The following is a 23,502-nucleotide window of genomic DNA, read 5'->3' on the forward strand; positions in this document are numbered from 1 at the left end:
CCTTGAGAAAAGCAATGCAGTGTGCGTCTGTGGTTCTGTGCAATGAGACAGACCCAGGCCTCATGCGACACACACACACACACACACACGCAAACAAACACACACGCGCGCGCACGCGCATACATACACTTGCGCTGTGTCAGGGGGGTATTGAAGTTGGGGAGGGCAGAGCTTCTTCAGGGCTGATCAAATCCAGCGGAGACGGGGGCAGAGAGAGCTGCCTGCCAGCCACCAGCCAGCCAGCCTGCTATTTATAGAAGCACAGCCCTGCTGGTGGCAGTTCAGCTCTCTTCACAGATACAGATCCCAGCTCGTGATACAGATATTTATAACTGCCACAGCTGTCTGCTCAAGTGTGAAACTCCAGCTGAACAACCGAATGGTTTTCTCATTCTCGGCTGAGGATTAAAATGCTTCCTTCTGATTTCATATTTTACAAAGATGTCTTACATTGTTACCAAATTGAATGCTCATAAATCTTTGTTCGTTACTGAGCAACTTTATATGCACATTAATATTGCTGTAGTAATGTTACTGGACTGTTTTTACATGGAACATATGGGTTACCTGGTCATTCATATCCATTTACATTGAGCCCAGCATTTTGCAGGTTACTGGTTGCATGTTTTATCTAATTTGTTCCCACTGGATGACTTGAGCAGTTGAGGCTGAATGCTGAATTTTGTCTTTGGCCATTTTCTCCTGGGTGTGACTCCTCCATCTTATTTCCATCAGTATCTGAGTGACTAACAAAAAAAACTACCGATATTTCCACTACAGCTGAAGATATCACTGCCAACCTGCATAGGGTTTGGAGATTTATAAAAGAACAGTAGGTAAAAAAATGCTGCCCCATTGGAATGACAAAATATTTATACTTAACCTGTATCTCTAGGAGTTTGAATTTCTGGATATCCTAAAGTGATCATTTTCAAAAATTATTAGTTCTTATACAATATTGACATAATTTCCTTTTTGACATGAAAGCTGCTGATCTCTGCCAGGGGCACAGCCAGCAGAGTGTAACTGCTTGCTGAGCTGCAGAGGAGGAGACATCTGCATTGCCTCGACTAAAAACATCCATTTGGAAATATTTGTCAGAGCGATTTTAGCATGAGACTATTTTCCTCTCTTTTTTTAAAGGATAAGTAGACTTAAGACAACAAAAGAAATGAACAATTGCATATAACGATGTTCATTTACTTCTAGAATTCTTACATTGAGAGAGAGAGACAGAGAGAGAGAGACACAAAAGGAAAAAGTATACACAGTAAAAAATATAATAAGTTAAAACGCATTCTTTATTCTTGTTAAGCCAACCAACTGGTCTTTTTTGTTGTTTTTACCAATGACTGTATATGAAGATAAAATGACTGTTCCCTAAAAATTAAGCCAAAGCATCTTGATTGCCCTCTGGTGGCTGACTGCAGTATATGTCACAAAACCTACCTCCTCCATGTAAGTGGATAGGACATAGACTACCATTTGCAGTCTCTGGCTCCAAACGCTCAACATGGTAGCCCTCGAACCCAGGATACTTTAACTTCATTTCTGGATAGTGGCAGGAAGTGGAGACACATCATCCATCTTTATGTACAGTCTATGGTGTTTAATGCCAGATGAGTATATCATCTGCACAAATGAAACTGGCATCTTAGATGGAGCATTGATTACATTACATTACATGTCATTTGGCTGACTCTTTTGTCCAAAGCGACTTACAATTAGTACACTCAACATTTATGAGGGGCAACTTAGGGGTTCAGTATCTTGCCAGGGACACTTCGGCATGCAGATGGGGAAGAGTGGGGATTGAACCGGCAACCTTCTTGTTGGAGAACGACCACTCTACCCCCTAGGCCACACCGCCCCATTGATCCTCAACTAAATCCTGACCCTGAGAATAAAATCTGAAAAGGATGCTGAATCTTTCAAAAGACATCCCCTGAAACATCGTCAGAAGCACATGCAGCATGAATAGAGCTATAGCTCCATATTACCAATTAGTAGCGGGCTTTAAAGCTTCATTGGATTTCCCCCAAACCTGTGGCACATTTTGTGGGCCATCTGTACAATCACACAAGTAATCCTTGACTTTGGTAAATATGGCTACCATTGCTTGTTGGCCTGTCACAATGTGAGGATGATGACGCATTAAAAAATAATCATTCAAGTTCATGCACAATTAATAATAGTGGTTTATTATGTTTTATTTCATGGGCTTTTGGGATTTGATTGGAATTCGACATTAATTGCAATGGCAACAGTTGAAGCCTCGAAGCAATTAAGTCAACCCCTAAATCTTTTCGTATGTTTTAAATGAGGAAACGTTTCCACCTGCAGGAATGAACTTGTCTTGGTGCATAGTTATATACCACCTCATTAGTCTTTCTTTTCCACCAGAGATCAGACGTAGTGTGAAGAATATGGATCAGCCTCCACTTTGTCAGACCTTTTGTTGTGCGTGCTACTTATTAGGTCTGCTATTAACACCATGGGTCACTCTGGCTGTAAACAAATCAATAGTGTTTTATTGCTGTTTATTCAGCTTTGACTCCAGAGATATACCAACAGAGCAAGAGAGGGGGGGAAATGAGGCAGTTGTGGATAAAAGCAATATTTCAGTCAACCTATGATTAGACTTTAAGTACAGGCAAATCTGATGCCATCAGTCCACAGTCACTGAAGTACCCTTCACTGCAACAGAGGCATTCCAGAAAAACATAATCCATCGAGCAGCAGACATGTCAGCTGCCTTTGTAAACAGGCTTTAGCTCTGTGACTCCTCACCATGCGCTACTGAAGAACCTAGCCGTGGTTTGACTTTCTACCAGCTTTCAGGCATGTATCCGGACATTACTAAAAGGGGGGAAAGAAAGCCATTCCAAAAGTTTCAAAGCCTCACCAGGGTCATCTCAGTTCACCTCTCTGTCACAGAACGGCCCCCCCTTTGTGCCATTTGAAACCTCCTCCTTTAGGGGATTTTGACAGCCAGCCCCATCAATGGAAGCTTTAACCTTATTGAACAAAAATGCCTCCAGTGTGAGTGAAACAGGGGACAACGGATGAACTAAATATCCCATCCATCCTCTCATGGTGGGGAGCTCGTATGTCGCGAGCAGCTATCTTTCAATCGCCTATCTATTTTTAGATTTTTTCCACGTCGTCCTGGAAAGTATTTTTCGCACAAAAGCGTCTAAGTCTGTGAAGAGTAGAAATGGGGAATGCGAGATAATTCAAATTAATCAGAAGGCATAATCATCATCAGGATGGCTCCCCATCTCTCCCCCTCTCCCCCTCTCTCTCTCCCTCACAAACACACACACATCCACACACACCCAAACCCACCAACCCACACCCACTGCATCGCCACAGATGCTGGCTGTTTGCCAACCCCCCTTTTTATTTTTTTTATTTGTTATTCCTACAAGCCGTTTAATCTCTGTGCGCTTAATTTACCTGTACGCAGCACACACACCTCACTGATTGGGGTTTGAGGCTACAGCTGCAAACCACAGCTGTGCCCCCCCCGCCTTCACTGTTGCAGTTCATCTGGATATGGCCGCCTGTTGTCTTCAGGCTACAGCAACATGAAGCACATATCCCGCGTATGCCTCTGTGATAGATGACAGGAGGAAACATTAGGAGATATAGGAAGATGGATGGTGTTTGAGGTGGGGGATGTGTCACGGAGAAGCCGATTCTGGTTCGTAAACCCACAGGAGTTGATGGACTTCTTTATTTCTTTATTTTCAAAGTGCATCTGTTTCCATGCCCATCATTGTTTTCTTCCTATTGACAGAGATGCAGCAAGGCCTGCTGCTGGCTCTTTCGTGCTCCAGGTAGTAGTTCGATAAGCCCAAATGTGATTATGCGCTTCATTCTTTCTCAAGCAGGGTTGCCATTGCACTCATGATAATAGAGTGTATAATTCACTCCATTTCTCTCTGCCGAACGCCTGCAAACGTTGAGTGATAGGATTTGCGCGTGTGGCTTTTATTTTGCTTTTGATTATTTGCCTCGTCATTTGCATTTCTTGTAGGAGTTGGCTGCTGGGTATCAGAACCTCATCAAATTAAACCTTCGAGATTTGATCACAAGAGGAATGTTAGTGTTTGTGTAAATTGTGAAAGGGCATGTTTGTCTCCTGTGTGCTGCATGGAACAATTTTACACTGTACTCGCGACACGCAGGGAACAGCACATTCTGTCAGCACCACCAAATCTTTTTTAGCATTAAGCTCCTGCATCCTGGATGTGCTCGTGTCCCAGACACAGACAGTCTGTGCCGTACATCTGGTCCCTGCCGACCTGTCGCTGCTCTGTCAGTGCAGATGTGGCACCGCAGGCCCTCCCGCGTCTAACTGATGGCCGAATGATCTGGTCCATTAAAACCCTAACCCCGGGGATAACTGAGTTTTGTATTCGTCTCCCTCATTAACGTTCATGTAAAATGCACAACTCGCTCTTAGCTCCCAGGCAGCATTTTATGAGCTGCGGCGAGACAGGCCTATTGGGAGAGCAACAGTCGGTCGACTGGTTTTCCTAGTGGCTCTTTAGACTTCAGTGAGATTTCTTTAGAGGGCCTGTTCAAAGAAAGTAGTGAGCTATAAACTGTGCATTTTGAGTTATGGTGCGTATATTACATAATTTGATAATTGCCGATTTATATATTTTTATTCCCAAAATTTAAGGTGCGGCTGAACTTTTCAAGGAAAGAAATTATTCTAGCTTGAGGAAGGTGAAACTCGTCTTTATGTTTTCAGAATTCAAAGTAGCTGCTTGCTTCCAATCTGGATTCAATAGACTAACCACATGTTTCTGCAACTATAGGCAAGTCACAGGAATTTTAATTCTAAAGCACCTTTCATACACAAGTAGATACAAAGTGCTAAACAGGGACAAACAAGACAGTGATAAAATAAAACTATTTAAGCATTTAAAGCAATTTACACAATTTTTTGTGTAAAATAGATAAAAAGATTGAAAAAGGAGTACACAAATTTTACTGGATAAATCTATATCAGAAATTATAAACAAATTTACACGGGAAATGAGCACATAAAATAGATAGAACTGTGTAGAAAATGAAATACAGTTATGGATGGTCTTATAAACTAGATTAGTTAAAGCCGCTTGTGAAAGAGTTTTCAACCTGGTTTTAAAATTTAAGTTGCTGTGCTGCTTCTCCATGTTTAGAATTTACCCTGGGTACCACTAGCTGACCACTCCCCAGTGGTCTCAGAGGGTTATTTTTGGTAACAGCTCCATTAAGAGATTTAAAAATGAGCAGTGAAACTTTAAATTCAGTCCTGTGGCTTAGATTTGATTAAAACTCTTGCAGCTGTATTTTTGATGAGTTGTGTTAAGTGCCTAATTGTGTGCTAGGGAAAAATCCATTGCAAGTACGCTTTGTGTTCGATAGTCGACAATATCAAGACTGAAAGTTTATTTCACGGGAAAATGACAGTGGCATATCTTCCCTGCAAATCTTCCCAATGACCTGCATTGGGCTTTGATTGCGGCACTGAGCTCAGGCTCTTTCTACTTCAAGTGTACATTAAGAAAAAGCTTGAGTGCTCACTTTCAAATGAGACTCCCATAAAAAAATCAGCCCCTTGGTCATTTGTGCAAGTGGCCTATTACAACCCATAGTTACATTTTATTGTTAAGCTGTAACCAGCGGTCGCATCAGTGAACATCAGTCCTTTTAGCAAATGCCCCAAAACGACTTGATTATGTGCGACACAATTACCAGGGGAGATAGTGATTATAATGGAAGAGAAGGAGGAAGTCTCTTGATACCCAATAGCAAGAAAGGCCTTGTAGTAAGCAGGTGCGGTTGAGAACAACTGCCAGTCTGTCAGTTTAAGCCAGCCGCCGCTCTAAAGCCTTAACCAGGTATACATTAACCCAAAACATGACCTTTCCTTCTAACTAACCACGTTTTGTATCTAAGTCTAAGCTTTGCCATACCAGTGACACAACAAGAACAGGTTACACATTGATCCCTTAATCAGTTAGTTGACTGACATGAAATGACTTATTTAAATAAGAAATAAAATCACCTACCCAGCTAAATGCAAAAAATATCCTCTCCTTCTATCTAGTTTGTCGAATATGATAATATTTCTTACTTTGAATTCCCTCAATATAAATACATCTTTAGACATATTTAAAATTGTCATATTGGCCTTTATAGATTCATGGGGATGAACATTAGATTAATTAATTGTGAAAATAATCCACAAGTGCAGTGTCATAATTTAGTTTACTGTAATATTATGATGCAGTCAACCATCTACAGCAATTACTGTAGTTCAAAATAGAGCCAGCGGTTAAATTACTGTAGTTCTAATTGTTGTCAATAATGTAGAAGAAGAAAGAAAGAAAGTCAGGTCATGTCAAAGGTAAAGACAGAAAAATGTGGGTAAGTTTAGTGTGTCTGTGTTGTGTTTATGTAAATGTTTTAATAATGAGTAGATTAAACTCTTACAATGATTATAGAAGGTTTACACTAAATTTTCCCTGTATAAGTCCAAAAATATCAAGGAACAAGAAGACCTACAGTGATTGTGTAAACTGGCCTGAATGTAAAATTATTTTCCAGCCCATAAGGTCATGGTACGGTCCTGTTTGTTGTCTTCCTATGTTTGTGTGCATGTCTGTGTGTGTGTCTGTGTGTCTGGAACTGCTGGTGTATGCAAGCCCAGTGGCTGAAATTAGAAGAGAATCAAGCATTTTATCATGCTCATGGACTTGAATCCATGTGTGAAATCCAGCCAGACCAAGCGTGGCTGCATATGCAGTCGCACCCGATGACTGCACCAGTGGTGATCACATCACCTTCAGCAGCACCACAGCCAGCCTCAGCGTGCTGGTGTAAATGTCACCATGCTTCACCATCCACCACACCTGCTTTTGCATTTGACAGGTCATTGTTGGTGATTTGTGTGTATAGGTGTGTGTGTGTGTGTATCTTAGTGCGGTAATAAATGTGTGTGTTTGTGTAAATGTCTGCTCATGCATCACCGTGCAATTCATCATTTTTTGCAGGCTTTGAAAGCTTCTGGCTTTCAGCTCTGCTTGTCCCATCTTTGCTGCTGACTTCACATTTCCATGGTTGACTGGCTGTTGATATACTATGAGACCAGCAGCGCAGGGGTCAGGGGTGATGTAAGGCTTCTCCCTGTTGTTCCCTCCAACTGGCAAGTAGTGTGGCACCTGCATAGGACCAAGGGGTTACATAAAAGATCAGCCGCATCGTTTCTGAAGCACCCATGGGTCCTCTGTTGACCTCTTATCACACGTAATGCAGAGAAAACCATGTGTGTGTGTGTCTGTGTATGCGAGTGCGTCTGTGGGGATAGATGCCACCCTCCCCTGACAAAATGTAGTGCTGCGGTTCATCCTCTCGCCTTCCCCTTCATGACTTACATGCTATAATCACATTGAACCACTGTAAGTGAATTAGTCAACACTCTGAGTCAATTACTGAGGATGAAATGTTTCTTTTATTTTGAGAATTCAAAGGATGTACTCTGTATGCATGACCCAGGTTTGCATTGTACGTTTCACTGCCCACTATAGCATGAGCCATGACTATGTATATTTATTCAATCAATGGTCGTAATTTGTCTTACATCCCTAAGAAAGGGGAGGACACGTCTGAATCCATAAATGGATTATCACGACCCTGTTGGCCTGGACACAATACAGCTGCAGGCCCTCAACACACATGCATACATGCACCATTCATGCCCTTTAAGCACTCAGAGGCCCTGTTCATACCTGGCATGAAGATGGGCTTGGATGATCTGATCACACAAGTGAGTGTAGGAAAGAACCCATCCAAGCTGTTTTGACAACGAACTGAGGTCTGATTGCTCAGAACCCATTCAGAAGACGTCCTAACCCTTTTTTCAGTCTGGAAACCAGCCCATGCAGGACACCAGTAGCTCATTTATACTTATTCATCCACATTATCTTGGAAGGGATCTTCTTCTGGAGTTGTAGACACCTGACGCCTCAGTGCAGAACCGTAGCAGGGATTTGGGTCCAATGTTTCTTGTTTGCTTTGCCGAGCTTGCTTGTGGTGCTTACTTTGGACCGGCCTCACTATCGAGACGGGGTGACTCGGGAATGCTTCCTCACTCACATTTCCCAATATGACCAATATTGACGTCGACCACCCTGGCAAGCTTGTACTGAACCCGCAAGGCATTCTGGTTTGTTACCCAGATGATGTCCTCAACAGCCAATTACTTCCCACAAACACACCGGGTCCAGCCAACTGACTCCAGAACCTCATGAATCCTGCCTGTATGACTCCTAAACTCTGACTAGCTTTGACACTGGAGGCTTCTTGGGTCCATCCCCTACTAAGCAGAAGAGAACGTGCACACTGCCAATTCCCCAGGAACCTGGAGTGTTTGGATGAGGATACGAGGAGGGAGAATTTGTGCTAATGGGCAGTCCTGAGGGGTTTCAGTGAGGTAGAGTATAGAGAAGAAGTTTTAATTGGGTTTAATCAGGTTTTTTCATAGAACTGTGTGAACTGTGTCGCTGTGTGTCTCAAATATGTCACCGTCTCTGTTGATTCTAACTGCTGAAACAAAGTAACTATGTCAAATAATTAATCATAACCAGCAAGTGTGACATGCACAAGATTGCAGACATTGTTTTAAATAGAACACAGACCTGCCACAAGTCAGGAAGTTAATAAGCTGGAAAAAGCCCTTCATACAGAATGAGAGTCATTTTGAGCAGTAAGAATGCATAAGAGACAGTATTCTGCCTGGTAGAAGTTATTTTTTAATCCCTTTCTAGATCTGGCACGTATTGTCTGGAGGATTTTATGTATTTTTGAAACAGACCTGGACAACATGAATAAATGTGGGTTTATCTTTTTTTGGTATCAGAGAGGTTTATGTGCTTAGGTTTGCTCCTCTAATGAAAGTGTTGAGAATGTCAGATGCACTGTGTTGTGCTTTATTGACCTGCTCCAAACAGACTCTGCAAACAGTTGTCAACCATGTCTTCAAAATTGCATCATATATACAGTATGCAAATAGCGACCATTAGTTTATGACTATTAAGAACGTACATGCCACGTCATCTTCAGCAAGATTAGATATTGAATGTTTGACAGGATGCGATGACGATATGACTTGCGATAAATATACCTTAACTAAGCCAACCCGTCCTTTCATACATGTTTGGACCATGAAAAGTATTTTTCTGTCAGTAATGTCCTGCTTCTCTCTTTGTGTCTCATTCATGCTGTCCGCTGCGCCAGCCTCCCCTCTCTACATACATTCACTAAGTTCACAAAGAATGTTACCCAGATTGAGTTTACACGTGTCCGATCACACTATGTGTGTGTGTGTATGTGTGAGAGAGCTAGAGAGAGAGATCAGAATCAGAAGTATTTTATTGCCAAGTAGGTTTACAGCTACAAGGAGTTTGCTCTTGTAATTGGTGCATACAATGAACATAGAAACATAAAAACACAATAACATAAAAAACGCAATAGATACAACATACATAGGAAAAGCAATAAAAAATAGAAAACCAGTATATATTTACTCACTGTTTACTTCTTATTTACTCACTTTTTTCCAATATTTATACAAAGTAACATTTATTTGGCATAAACATTTCTGAATAAAAATATATAAAAGATAAAAGATATAAAAAGTGAAGTAAAAAGTAATATGCAAAATGCAAAACAGTAAACAGTGTCCGATTGCAATATGTTATGTAATGCAGTATAATATAATATAATATGATATGATATAATGTGTTAATTTAACACATTATATCGGTGTGGGGGCGGAATAAAAGTCAGAGTCAGATGGGGGTCCCAGGCCTTGTTGATAAGGCCAACTGCAGCCCGGAAGAAGCTGGTCTTGTGGCGGGAGGTTTTGGTCCTGATGGCCCGCAGCCTCCTGCCCGAGGGAAGAACCTCAAAGAGTTTGTGACCCGGGTGGGAAGGATCAGCCACAATCTTGCCTGCACACCTCAGGGTCCTAGAGGCAAACAGGTCCTGTAGCGATGGCAGATTGCAGCCGATCACCTTCTCAGCAGAACGGATGATCCGCTGCACCCTCCTTTTGCCGTTTGCGGTGGCAGCAGCGAACCAGATGGTGATGGAGGAGGTGAGGATGGACTCGATGATGCAGGTGTAGAAGTGCACCATCATTGTCTTTGGCAGGTTGAACTTCTTCAGCTACCACAGGAAGTACATCCTCTGTTGAGCTCTTTTGGTGATGGAGCTGATGTTCAGCTCCCATTTGAGGTCCTGGGAGATGATGGTGCCCAGGAAGCGGAAGGACTCCGCGGTGACGACTGGGGCGTCTCTCAGGGTGATGGGGGTGGGTGGGGCTGGGTTCCTTCTGAAGTCCACAACCATCTCCACTGTTTTCAGAGCGTTGAGCTCCAGGTTGTTCTGATCACACCAGGTCACCAGATGGTCAATCTCCCACCTGTAGGCGGACTCATCCCCATCAGAGATGAGCCCAATGAGGGTGGTGTCATCCGCGAACTTAAAGAGTTTGACGCACTGGTGAATGGAGGTGCAGCTGTTGGTATACAGGGAGAAGAGAAGAGTGAAAGAACACAGCCTTGAGGGGAACCGGTGCTTATGGATCTAAATTCAGAGACATGCTTACCCAGCCTCACACGTTTTCTCCTGTCAGACAGGAAGTCTGTGATCCACCTGCAGGTGGAGTCAGGCACACTCAGCTGGGAGAGCTTCTCCTGTAGCAGATTCGGGATGATTGTGTTGAAGGCAGAGCTGAAGTCCACAAACAGGATCCAGGCGTAGGTTCCTGAGGAGTCCAGGTGCTGGAGGATGAAGTGGAGGGCCATGTTGACTGCATCGTCTACAGACCTGTTGGCTCTGTAGGCAAACTGCAGGGGGTCCAGGAGAGGGTCAGTGATGGCTTTGAGGTGGAACAGCACGAGGCGCTCGAATGCCTTCATAACCAGATAGATGTGTATGGTGCCAAATATCCATCAAGTTGACATCCCGATGATAGATTTTCAATATACCAGGCAGCCCTAGTGTATACACTCTGTACATATTGTTTTTAATTGAACATGCCAGTTATCATTAGTGATCATATGAATTTGCTAATTCTCACGTTTTAATGTCATAACTATCACCAGCAGTGACATAGTTCATTAGAGTAATGAAGCCATAAAATATCTATAATATTGAAAATGATGATTTTTTGCTAATGATTGTTGCTGTTTTTGTACTATTTATACAGCATAATATAGCTTCTTCAAATCAAAAGTAACAAAAAGCCTTATTAATACCAAACTTTGAATATTTATTTAGTTTTTTTAAGAAACTATGTTAAAAACGAAAATAACGGGAACAAGATCAGGGAAAAGGGACTAATACAAGTCTTTGGAATATATCTAAAGTCAAAAGGCCTGTTGTGTTGGGTTAATCTTTTAGGTATGGCAGATGTAGCCAGATGTGCACAGGTTTTAGTCGTCGATCTGCCGTCAGGATGGTTCCGATGGACTCTCTGCCATCTAGTATTCTAATTCAATTTTTATTTCCTGTCACATGAAACGAACGGCGCAAATTGTTTCAGGCCTGAATAAAGAAGCAGCTGCAATACATTTTAAATTAGAGCTATTTTAATTTAAATACCCTACATGTTCCAGCACGTGATGAGACCTTTGATAAGCCCTTTGCTAATTTCCACTTCTAGGGATTTAATGTGGTGATAGCTCACACTTGGTGCCATTTTTATTTTAATGCAACAATGCTTAAAAAGCTGTAATTTGGTCTGCTTCTGAAGTCACATTTTGAACATGATGATAAACATGTTTCTGGGCTGACAATGAACAAAGGCTGTTGAATTGTCAATACTGACTGTAAGACATTTTAATTGAAGCTCAGTATCCACTTAAGGGTTTATTTTTAAAGTCTGATATAAGACGAGTGTCTCAGGTTGCTCCCCTCCTCCCTGCACATTTCACAGGGACAATCAGATAACCTGTCGGATGCGATACTCAGACAGGTGGGTCTCTTCACATTCTGTGACAAAATATTTTTACTACCTTCAACTTGAGCTTGGCATCCCATAACCGCCTTTGTCACAGAGTGCTCACAGTTGGGAAGGTTTCTCACCCACTCTTTCGAAAATGTCCCATCCTAATTGCCACATCAGAGGAGAACCCGACCTCGGAGGGTGTCGCAGAGCATGAGCTTATAAACGCTGTGTGCAGAAATGTCATGCCCATCATTAAATGGACAGGCTCGGGGCTGTTGCCGATAGACTTTTGGTTTCGGGGGGGGTTTCAGAGCTGGTGAAGTGATTATAGCTTGCAATGCAAACTTCAAGTGCTACACTAGGTCCCACATATTCTTTTCCCTGTCAGCTATTTTGGTCTGCCGCCTGGTTGTTACCAAGCAGTTTCAGACGCTCTAACCCCCATCAGCTGTCAAATCAACACAGCCTTGTTCACAGTGCCCTCACTCCTCATCATCCAGTGATTATTGCAAAGTCATTACGCCGTGGGACGGATAGAGAGCATCTTCTCTTTTATCAGCCCTCCTTCTCTCATGAGTCATCAATGACACACAGCAGGAAAGCGATAATGTCAACTTATCTCAAGGACACAAATGCCATTAAAGTGCCTCTCAGACGCAGCAGCGGCGACCGAGCGACAGATCTGAGAGAGGTTTGATGATCTACATCGATAAGCTTCGTGAAAAGGCAGCGAAGCTATCTCATTTGCTCCTAGTGTTGCCAGCGTATTGCATCAAGTTTAAACCTTTTCAGAGGCCATCACAGCAGGACAGCCAGTAATAGACAGGAGTGCAGGGAGGAATGCTGGACTGCCATTTCTCCCACTTATCCGTGAAGACAGCAGACAAGTTAGTTCTGGTCAGTACTTGATATTTATTTCACCACCTCAGCTGGATATAAGGATGTCTTCAGGATGCTGTTTAACTTCCCACAGTTTCTTCTGTCCCGGCTGATTGGCTGGCTGATTGACAGCCAGGTGTACATACGAGAGGCAGTCACAGCATTACTGCAAATGGACATACTGCATCGAAATGGCCTCCGGGCATTTCTCAGTTTCCCACAGAATGGGGGCCACCGGGAAACAAAACAGCTCCTCCGTCTGACGGCTCACTTCCCTGCCACTAGGCAGATGCAGCCAAAGAGGGGGTCAGGCCTCATTTTAAGGACAATTAGGCACACAGACTTCCATCTCATCACTTCATCAGAGTGCGCCGTGACCCCCTGACCACCTGCCAGTCAACCACCTGCCCACGTTATCAGAGAAAACCTCCTGAAAACAACAACACCGCTGTGGATCCATGGATAGATCTAAATATGACGGAAGATGTTTGCATCAAGTGGAACATGTCATTCACCACTTTTGTTTCAAATTGAAGTCGCGGATAATGTTTTTGAAAGAGACAGAGAAATTGATGTTGTTAAGTCTGTCTCCCATAAAAGGGGGGCTTTATGCTATTTCCAATTTGTCTGCAGGAAGCTAATGGCATTTCACACCTGTGCCTTAACTGTGGCTTTTGCTGAGACTGTGCAAATTCAGTTTTTTGCTGTTTGCAATTATTACTGCTGGCTCTGTGTTAGTTTTCACAGCCTGCAACCGTCAAAAAGGAAAGATGGCATAAGTACTGTTTGACGTGTCCGCCAGAAAACAGCAACTACAAGTCTCATGAGGACCAGAACGCTGTTCATAAATCTGGAACTGATCTGACAAAGACGGCTCTGTGGCCAGGTCCAGTTGTATTGATTGCTTTGGGACAAGTGCTTGATAGCAGAGTAGTTCATGCTAATGTTTCAATATTCTATGAATTTGGTAGAAACCAACAAAATGTTTGCTCTCATGAGCGAACATATAGGGGGCTGTGGTTTTTGTAAGCATGGAGATAATCTTTTCTGCTGAAGTTAGAACAGTTTTAGTTATTGCCTTCGCCAAGGAGGTAATGATTTCTCCCCTATGGTTTGTTTCTTGGTCTGATCGTTAGCATGATTATGCAAAACCTGTTGAATATTTCTATGAAAGTTGGTGGAAGCCTGAGGTCTGAGCCAAGATGAAAACTCAATTTTGGTGCAGATCTGGACAAAGGGGCAGATCCAGGATTTTATTTGACACTTTTTCAAAAATTGCGAGATCGTTTTTGTTTTGTTGCTGTGATTTTCACCAAATAAATGGATCGTGATGAAAAAAAAATTCAGGCATATTGAGGGGACTGATTGGTATTAATGTGTGATTGATGATTGACACATTTTTCTTGTTTCCTTCTTGAGTTCTTACTGTTATGCAGACTGTTTATGTTTCCTAACAATAAAAGAAAGGTTCTGAAAATGTTTAATTAAGTAGGAAAATTTTGTTTCACTTTGAGGATATACATAATGGATTTTGGTGCTCAAGCGTGAGTGTAATTGAAGTATTTGGGAATTATAATAGCAGAATGTTTACTTACAAATTCTAATGTCATGATGACCAAGGGTAAATTAAGAGTGGACTTCCCATTTAAATAAATTGTAATTAAGGTTTTCATCAGCTGATTTATTAAACATATACAGGGAACTAATGATGAAGAGCAAAGGGACTTTAAATGTTAGTAGTAGCAGAAGGGACATCACGTACTGTAGGTCCACTCGTCCTTTGTGCTAAGCTAAGCTAAAGTGTCAAGGAGCTGCCACCGAATTGAGTTTATAGTGATTGGGTCAACATTGATCTTTTCTTGTAACTCTCAGTAAGACAGTCCGTCTAAAAGTGTCCCTTTAGGAAACTCTCTGGCAAGCTATTTTTTTTTTTGTACGAACAAAGTGTGATTACCAGACCACACAAGCTTGTGCAATTTTTGAGAGTCCCAGCCTACCTGTCACTGTGAGGCTTTATCTCAGTATTCCTGTCAGGAGACATGTGGCCATGCCATAATCTCCTCAGCGAGATGTGTCAGGATCTGTGACGTTGGAGTATTCACCTCTATTGTCAAACAAATGCTGCTTTTATGTGGATGGATGTGATGGATATTCTTCTGGGGCTTTGTTGTGACACAGCAAAATAAATAAATAAATAAAAACAGTGATGGCATTCAAGGTGAAAGCCAGCCTTATCCTGAGTCTGCCATCCATGTCTGGTCTGTGATGCTCAGCTGCTAAGCAACCCAAATGTATTTTTGTTTGGAGATAAAAGGCCAGTTAAAGCACCAGCCAATGGGAGCAATTGAAGCTACTGTTTACAAAGTATCTGTATGAATGGAGGACCGAAAAATTAATGACAATGTGATTGTTCAAGCACTTAAATATTCAAGGTGTTTACAAATGGTAGAACTATATTACTGATCATACCATCACTTGTAGAAGTGCCCATGCAAAAGTTTGCGTCCACAAAAACTGTGGTGAAAGTCAAACCATTGGACTTTTGTAAACACAATGAAAACAAATAATTTAGAAAATAAAAATAATTAAGGCCGCCAAACAACCAGTACAATTTAATAAGACATGCAAATTAAAACTATTTAAAGTAATAAATAAAGAAGCCCAACAGATGGTCATTAGAAATAATCGCACATTCTAATTGAAACAAGTAAAGGAGAATAAATAAAATAAAGAATAGCTAAGATCAGTAGACCAGTCTACTGAAAGGTGCAGCTAAAAAGAAAGGTTTTCAATTCAGATTTAAAAGACGAGCTTCAAATGAGGAGCTACTATGACTGGGGTCCACTTCCCAGTAGCTTGAAGCCTCAAAGCTAAATGCAGTTTCCCCAGTCTGAGGCGTCCAGCTGGTTCATAGCTCACTAGAGTGTTGAGCGATACTGGGGTGTCAGGTCACATATGGCTTTAATAATAAGAGCAATAATTCTAAAATCTGAGTTCAGGAAGTCACTGAAAGTCAGTGCATCGAGCCCAGCACATGTGTTATTTGGTAATTTTTTCCTGTTAAAACATTGGCTGCTGTTTTCTACAGTAGTCCCAGTATGTTGTAGGTGTGTAGGTGATAGGCTTGCCAATGATATAAGACATATTTGTTTATTTGGTAACAATTTATGTGGAAGAAAATGCAAAACAACAGTGTCTGAGCAAGGGATAAACCTTTTTAAAGGTCTTTACATTAAGCTATTGACTAGTGGTGTAAAGGTCCATGATTGATAACTGACAATTGATCAGTACGGATCGACCCTCATGGTTTGGAATGCATTTTCACTTCAGATTAATTGCAAAGTTTACATGTTAGAAATCATAAAATTATAAAATACACTTTTACTGTCACAGTCACTGTGTGAAGTAATAAATCCATACATTTCAATCCAGAGTGCAGTTAAATCAAAGCAGTTGTTTGTGAATGTAGGCTGTGTGTTCATTTGAAGTTTGCCTGTTGATAGCAGTTCAATGTGAGAGCCATGGCTATTGGTGGAGAGGAGGAACTGAAGAAACCTCCACTGTCATTTAAGTATAGGAGCATGGAAGCATTTTCCTGATTAAATATACTAATGATGGAAGAAAGCAGGTGGACAAAACCATTACAGTTTGTAGGCATTGTGCCATGAGAAAGCCGTATGACAGCGATAATAGTCCCGTGTCCAGTGATGTGCGTTCGGTGATACTCCACCAACATGAAGACGATACACTAATTGGTGGAAAAGGGTTTGTCGTAGAGAAGAATCTTATGTGCTGCACTTCCTTGCCCATATCAACTAGTTACCATTTGTCATAATCAATAGCAAGAATCAGCAAAAGTTATTCTATAATCTCTGATGTACAATGACAATCTTTAATCTTTAAAGCAGGTGAATGCTCTTTAACTGAAGTTTCTGTTTATTATCAAGGCTCTGAAAAGGAAAAATACTGCTCATTATCTTTTTGATCTTCCTTATCCTTCTTAGCCTTCTTATTCTGTGAGTGTGTCAGGGTGAGTTTGTCTTTGAGATATCTTTGTAAATGACTTCAACCTCAAACAATCAGTCTCTTTACATGCACCTTAGTTGCAAATGAGAGATAAAGAGACAATTACAATCCCTGAAAACGTTCACACAGTCGGCCGGTTGCTGTGTGAGGTGGTTTTCTATTCTAAGAAATTTACTCTGGGGTGAAATCCCTCTGAGTTTCCAAAGATAAGGTGGCTTCAGATGCTGCGTGAGCTTCAAAGAAAGCTGCTAGAAACATGCTGAGGACTAAGATTAATCGCGCTTTGTTATTTATCGGTGTCTCATATTACACTTAGCATGCTTGGCACACCAATATTTTATCTTTTGATCCCGTCATTGGGATTCACATCACAAAATATATTTGATAAAAAAAATACAATGCTGGAATTCGGTGGAGAATTTGACCTAAAGTTAGATTACATAAAATTTTTGAAGAGAAATAACATATGTTTGATATGTTTTGAAATGAAAAGTTAAATTGGATTCACACTATACTGTACAGATCACACACTACTGTTAACGATGCATTGTGTGATATAATAAGTTCCCTGTGTAGGGTACAATTGCCACTGACCATATGTACCGCACAGCAGACTCAGCGGAGTATACTATACATGTAGCATTGTTGGTACGCATGTTAAGGTAATGCACGTGTAGCAATATGTTGCTACCGTCCTTCTCCTTACACAGTCAGCTCATCAAAGCAGAAGCCTATTCTTATCCCGGTGTGACTGAAGGAGGGCCCTTAGGGGGCGGCAATCACAGAGAAAGTCTTGAACGGAGGAGGAGGTCGGGTCAGCCCCAGTCTGAAAAGGGAATCGGGGCGCACAGCCTCTGTTTGACAGTGTCGCTGAGACAATCACTGTTCCTCAAGAGGTTCATGGCGAGGCCACCGCACAGCCAGCCGCAGCATCGCACAGCTGCATATAACACAGCCACCCACTGCTCAAAAGACAAAGGCAGTTTTTCAAATGGCTGCTCTATCTATTAGAAATCCTCACATAAAGCATGTCACAGAATATCAAAATAGCATAATTACATTACATTACATTTCATTTAGCTGACGCTTTTATCCAAAGCGACTTACAATAAGTGCTTTCAACCCCGAGGGTACAGACCCAGGACGACAAGAATCAAGAAAGTACAATTTCTTCAAAATAAAGCAAAACTACAAAGTGCTATAAGTAAGTGCCATTTAAGTGCTACTACATTGTAAGTAGTTTGTATGACAACGTTAGAGACTGATAAGCGAGCAGGTCGTCAAGGTGTTTAGATTTCCGCCATTTCCTTTCTGATGCTCGCATAGTGGCTCTGTCGGCACACATCGACTCAGACAACCACGGAGCTTGGGAGGACTTGCGGACCTGTCGTGACGTAAGAGGACAGAGAGAGTCAAGAGAGGAGGACAGAGTAGAAAGGAGAATGTCTGTGGCAGAGTTAGGATGCATGAGTGAGAAAGAGTCAGTGGAAGGGAGGGCTGATAAAACAGAGGAGGCTAGAGAGGCAGGAGAGAGGGAACGAATGTTGCGACGGACAGGTACAGACTCTGTGGATGTGGTAGGGTTGTCGGTTTGAGATAGTGGGAGAGAGTAAGCGATAAAGAAGCGGTCTGAGACATGAAGTGGGGTTACAGTGAGGTTAGATGTTGAGCAGTTTCTGTTGAAAATATAGTCAAGGTGGTTACCGGCTTTGTGAGTAGGAGGGGAAGGACTGAGTGAGAGAGCAAAAGAAGACAGTCAAAGTAAAAGGTCAGATGACTTATCTGTCTGGATGTTAAAGTCACCCAGAAGGATAAGTGCAGGGCCATCTTCTGGGAAGTTTGACAAGAGGACGTCTAATTCCTCCAAAAAATCTCCCAAAGAACCTGGTGGACAATAGAGAACAACAATAGTTAATTGTACCGGATGAGTAACTGTCACAGAGTGAAATTCAAAAGACGTTGGGGTAAAAAGTGGAAGCGAGTAGAGAGAAAAACTCCATTTGCGTGAAATGAGTAAACCTGTACCGCCAGCCCTACCAGTGGGTCTGGGTAGGGGTGGCGGTACATCTGAAAAAATTTAGATTTTTTTTTTTATTTGTGAAACGATATCACCACAGAAATGGTGTGGCTCCTTCATGTAGATTTTCAGACAGAAATAGAGTTAATTTGTACTATATGACTTTAGACAATAACATACAGGAAGAAAATGATTAGGAAGAAAACAACAAGTGGAGAAAAATTCCGCAGACTTTAATGGAAATGGCCTCCAACCAGTGTCTCTGCTCAAGGAATCTGAGTGATTTGAGTGAATCAATTTAAATGAGATCATACCAGCGCGCTGTTGCCTTCAGTGTGTTGCCAGCGCAGCATGAGTCTGTCTCTCATGCTGTGCCTCCTCCATCCATCCATCCATCCATTCATCCATCCCCATCCCCATCTATCTCTCCATTCCTTCCATCCATCCAAAGCAGATTGGGCCCACTGTCTCCAGGGCAGACAAATAGTGGAGCTTATCGGATTCAGAGAGGATATCAGGATCTAAATTCAGAGCCTTTGCATCAAGCATGTCTTATTCAGTGTTCCATCATGGGGACAGTCTTCCTCTTTTGAAAACCGGCATGCTAATGCTAATGATGTTCAGATTAGTGTCTTAACAATAGCAGATGCCATGAGGATATATTAAAGTCAGATATAAAACAACACGTGTTTTCCTTATTGTTACTTAAGCTGGATTTTGAGACTCCCTGTGCAGAATGACGACTCTTGTTACTTGACACTTAAAGGTTCACTGTGAAAGATTTTGGGTAAAAGGGATCTATTGGCAGAGATTGAAATTAAAACAATCGTAGTGATATTTTCACTTTTGCGTTTCATCTAAATTGTACAAATTGTTGTTTTCTTTTCTCTCGAATGGACCCTTTACATATAAAAACACTATATTTACATCAGGAACCGGTCCTTTCTACGGAGACGGCAAGTTTTTTTTTTACAGTAGCCCAGACTGGACAAACTAAAGACCTTTTTACAACAACTGAAATCTACCACATGTTTTCTTTCATGTTTGGAAGGGGAGGGTGAGGTGAGGGTTATTCAACTGTAACATGCAACACCAACACTAGATGTCACCATATTCCACACACTGAACCTTTAAAGGCAGTTTTAGACATTAATTTAATTGAGGGGACAGAGTTTTTACTTTAAATCCAAATCTAAGATGCAAACTTGCTTTGCAGTCATGATTTTACGAGAAATGAATTGAAACGATTAATGCTTCAATGTACGAGACATATATTGTGTATTAGGACAACTTTTGAGATGAACAATCATTTTTTGGGGAACAAAGAGTGGATGTGATTTTTTTGAGGCACTCAAGTTAGATAAGATTCATCCTCTAGATCTTTTAATCATGAATCTACATTTAAATGATTTCATATGATAAGTGAAGAGGTTGGTGTGCGATTTTTAGGAGATCATAAGTTGCACAATCAACAATGACATTAGGTTCCGACCTCTGGACATCCTGGACATCCCTAAATGTTTATTGGCAACATATTTCACCAAACTAGAATAGCAAGATCATTGATTTATTCCCTTGGGTTTGGTGATAATATCAATAAATGCTTGTAGTAAGCTTGTAGTAAGCTCAAGTAAAGTTCCTGGATATTTAAAAACTTAATGGGTTCTTTCTCTCTTTTCCCATGTCCCATTTTGTGAAATTCCGTTCTGCACTTTTTGTGTCATCCTACTGACAATCATACACACAAACAAACAAGCAAACCAACCAATAAACACATCGGCTGACAGAGGTAAAACATAACCACTTTGGTGGAGGTAAAAACCTAAATATCAACCACTTGGCATGGCGGGAAGAGAGGTCAGCAGATCACTAAGCTTAGTAAAGAAGGGTGGAAATTCATATAGTATTAGATATACTATATAGAAGTATGACAAAGATGTGAAATAAAGCAAATGCAGCCCTAATGTAAGTGAAAGTTTAGCATTCAGGTGCTTGGTCTGCAATAATAATAATCCCCTCTAATGTTTTCATCTCTCTTTCTTCACTCGGCTGTGCTTCTGTCATTAAGTCGTAATATGCCAGACGTCTAGCCAGCAAGCTCTGCATCGCTCCACTTTGGATCTGTTCCCCACAAGAGGCGAAAGAGTCAAAACAATCAGGGAATCAGCGAAATTTGTTCTGCAAAGGCACTGCCAGTGCCTCCATCAGCAATACATGGGGAGATGATATATGCCATATAGGAAGAAAAGCGGGACCTTGGATGCTCCCTTTGCTTTTATATCCCCCATCCTTTGCCCACTTGGCTGCCTGAGTAGAGTCCACCTCCCCCTCTGTTGCTATGGACCATGGTCAGAAAAATCCCACCTCTCCCACTATGTACTGAATTAACTGATATGGACCACTGATCAATCAGGGTGCTTGCTGAGGGTGGTTATTGCCGAAGGAATGAAGGATTCCTTGTAGAAGTTGTTTTGGGACTAGTGGAGGTCACAAATATGCAGCATATTTTTTTGCTTTGATTACTCATCCGGGTCCATTGATTTGAAAAACACATCTGTTTTGCTGATGGGACACATCATGCTGACCATGACCTCTGACCCAAATCCCACTCAAGTCTGCCATACAGATATTCCTTTGGAACACAGTTTTCTTTTGCCCCCTCTGTGTAGCACACAGTCAAAGCAGCTTGATCTAAAGATACTGTATGTCCCTGCCTTGTTCTTTTGCAGACTTTGGAAGCAGTGATGAACTTTAAGTACTCTGGCGGAGCAGGCAAAGTGGAGGGCTACTACAGGGAACTGTCTCTGGGAGTCCATGTTGATGTGGAGCCTTCTGTGTTCTTCACCAGAGTCAGCACCCTCCCTGCTACCAGGTAAAACACACACACACACACACACACACACACACACACACACACACACACACACACACACACACACACACACACACACACACACACACACACACAGGCCACTACTTTTTTTAATGTGATCTGTTTGCTCATTGAAGATCTGCCCTAAAGAAAAATCATCATTCTCAAAAGCAGATTCCAGTAGAAAAATAAGGTTGGAAGCACTGACTTCAAATCAATAGCACGATTATTTCAAGCTTTTACCTTGATTATGAATAATGGACAATAATTTTATAATACACTCAAGCATTAGTGTGTGTGTGTCTCCTCGTCCCTGTCGCACTGATTGATGATATCCTGGCTGTGCACGGCACGTTACGTCTTGTGTGTGAACTGCGTGCACGCAAACATCTTGGACTTTATTTCAATGTGTTTAAATATGTGTTTCCTATACTTTAGAGCAAAACATTAAGTCAACTTTAAGTCCTGTACGTCTCCTAATAACTTCTGACTAGTGTTGGTGTTTATTGTTAATGGGTAAAGTGAGCGCAGGTCAGCGGGGGAGTTAGGAGGGAGGACCTGCAGCAAGGTGAAACGGCTCGGAACGTAGCAGAAACCCGACAGTTGTTTCTGCACGCACTGGGGAAAGTGTTAACCAAAACAACGGACCTGAGCAAAGTAGGGTTATCAGAGGTGTTGTGCTGAACAAAGCTGCCAGCTGCTGCTGGAAACAAGCTTGACACGAATGTCTGCTGTACACTCAAGGATAATCAGGAGGATTCTGGGTCTGATTGAGCCCTCTTGAAGTCAGGGAGGCACGTGTAGTACCAAAGGGACAGCGATTGGGTCAGTGAGCAGAAACACACTGTAGCAGATGCTTTGTGTGCTGATGTGGAAGTAACACTACTTTGCATGAGGCTTTTTTCTCGTACCAGGTAGATGGCATAAAAGGAGGATAAGCTTGTGTATTTGTGGCATCAGTATGAGTGCAATACATTACACAAACAAGTCAACCAGCTGACAATGCTGTTTTTTATTTTCAAAGTTTCCATCTATTGGTCGAAAATTATATTTTCACCAGTGTGCTTCATCTGTATGTCAGTTTAAACACCAAGTGTGTGACCCTTTGGGAGTGTGGGACCCTTGTTGTACTTTAATTGCATAATTTTACTAAAGTTGTCATAAAAACTACTCCCAATATTTCTGCACAGTACACAACCTAAGCCGTTGCATACAGAACAGGTTGTTAGAAACTGCCATGACCCAAACTGAACAGTGGAGCTGGAATAAGCTTGAGCCACATGCCACAAGCTTGATTCCACAAGTTTTGGTCTTTAGGGGCCGAATTCAGCTGCTCTGTCAAGGCCTGATATGTAGCTTAGTGAGATGAGAGTCTGGAGACTAAGCTAAACATAAAGCACAGTGCAAGCCATCAAAACATTAAAGTAATAGATAAAGAAGACTGGGCTGTTCATGTTACATTAAGAGGATGAATCTAGGTTGAACATGAACAACACAGCAGGAGTTCCCTACCTCAGGCGTGTTCACAGCAACACAAAACAGAAGTCTGTGGAGCGTCGAGGTGAGGGCTGGTGGAGCAGGAAGAGGCCGGAAGCAACGTATTAATTCCGCTATGCAGATCATATATTTTAGTTTACAGCACTTTGACACCAGCACCTTTATCACTGAAAGCTCTCATAACATCTTCGCACA

At 41.8% G+C, this 23,502-nt stretch overlaps 1 protein-coding gene across 2 annotated transcripts in view; it reads left to right on the forward strand.

The window, feature by feature from the left end:
- Positions 1–23,502, forward strand: part of trappc9 (trafficking protein particle complex subunit 9) — a 255,348-nt gene that overhangs the window by 135,788 nt on the left and 96,058 nt on the right. For both annotated transcript variants that reach the window (XM_053446475.1, XM_053446476.1), the window contains one exon: positions 21,668–21,810. In XM_053446475.1, coding sequence (XP_053302450.1) covers positions 21,668–21,810 — 143 coding nt within the window. The remainder of the gene's footprint in view (positions 1–21,667; positions 21,811–23,502) is intronic.

Source organism: Pleuronectes platessa, chromosome 18 (genome assembly GCF_947347685.1).
Source record: "Pleuronectes platessa chromosome 18, fPlePla1.1, whole genome shotgun sequence".
NCBI classification, from domain to species: Eukaryota; Metazoa; Chordata; class Actinopteri; order Pleuronectiformes; family Pleuronectidae; genus Pleuronectes; species Pleuronectes platessa.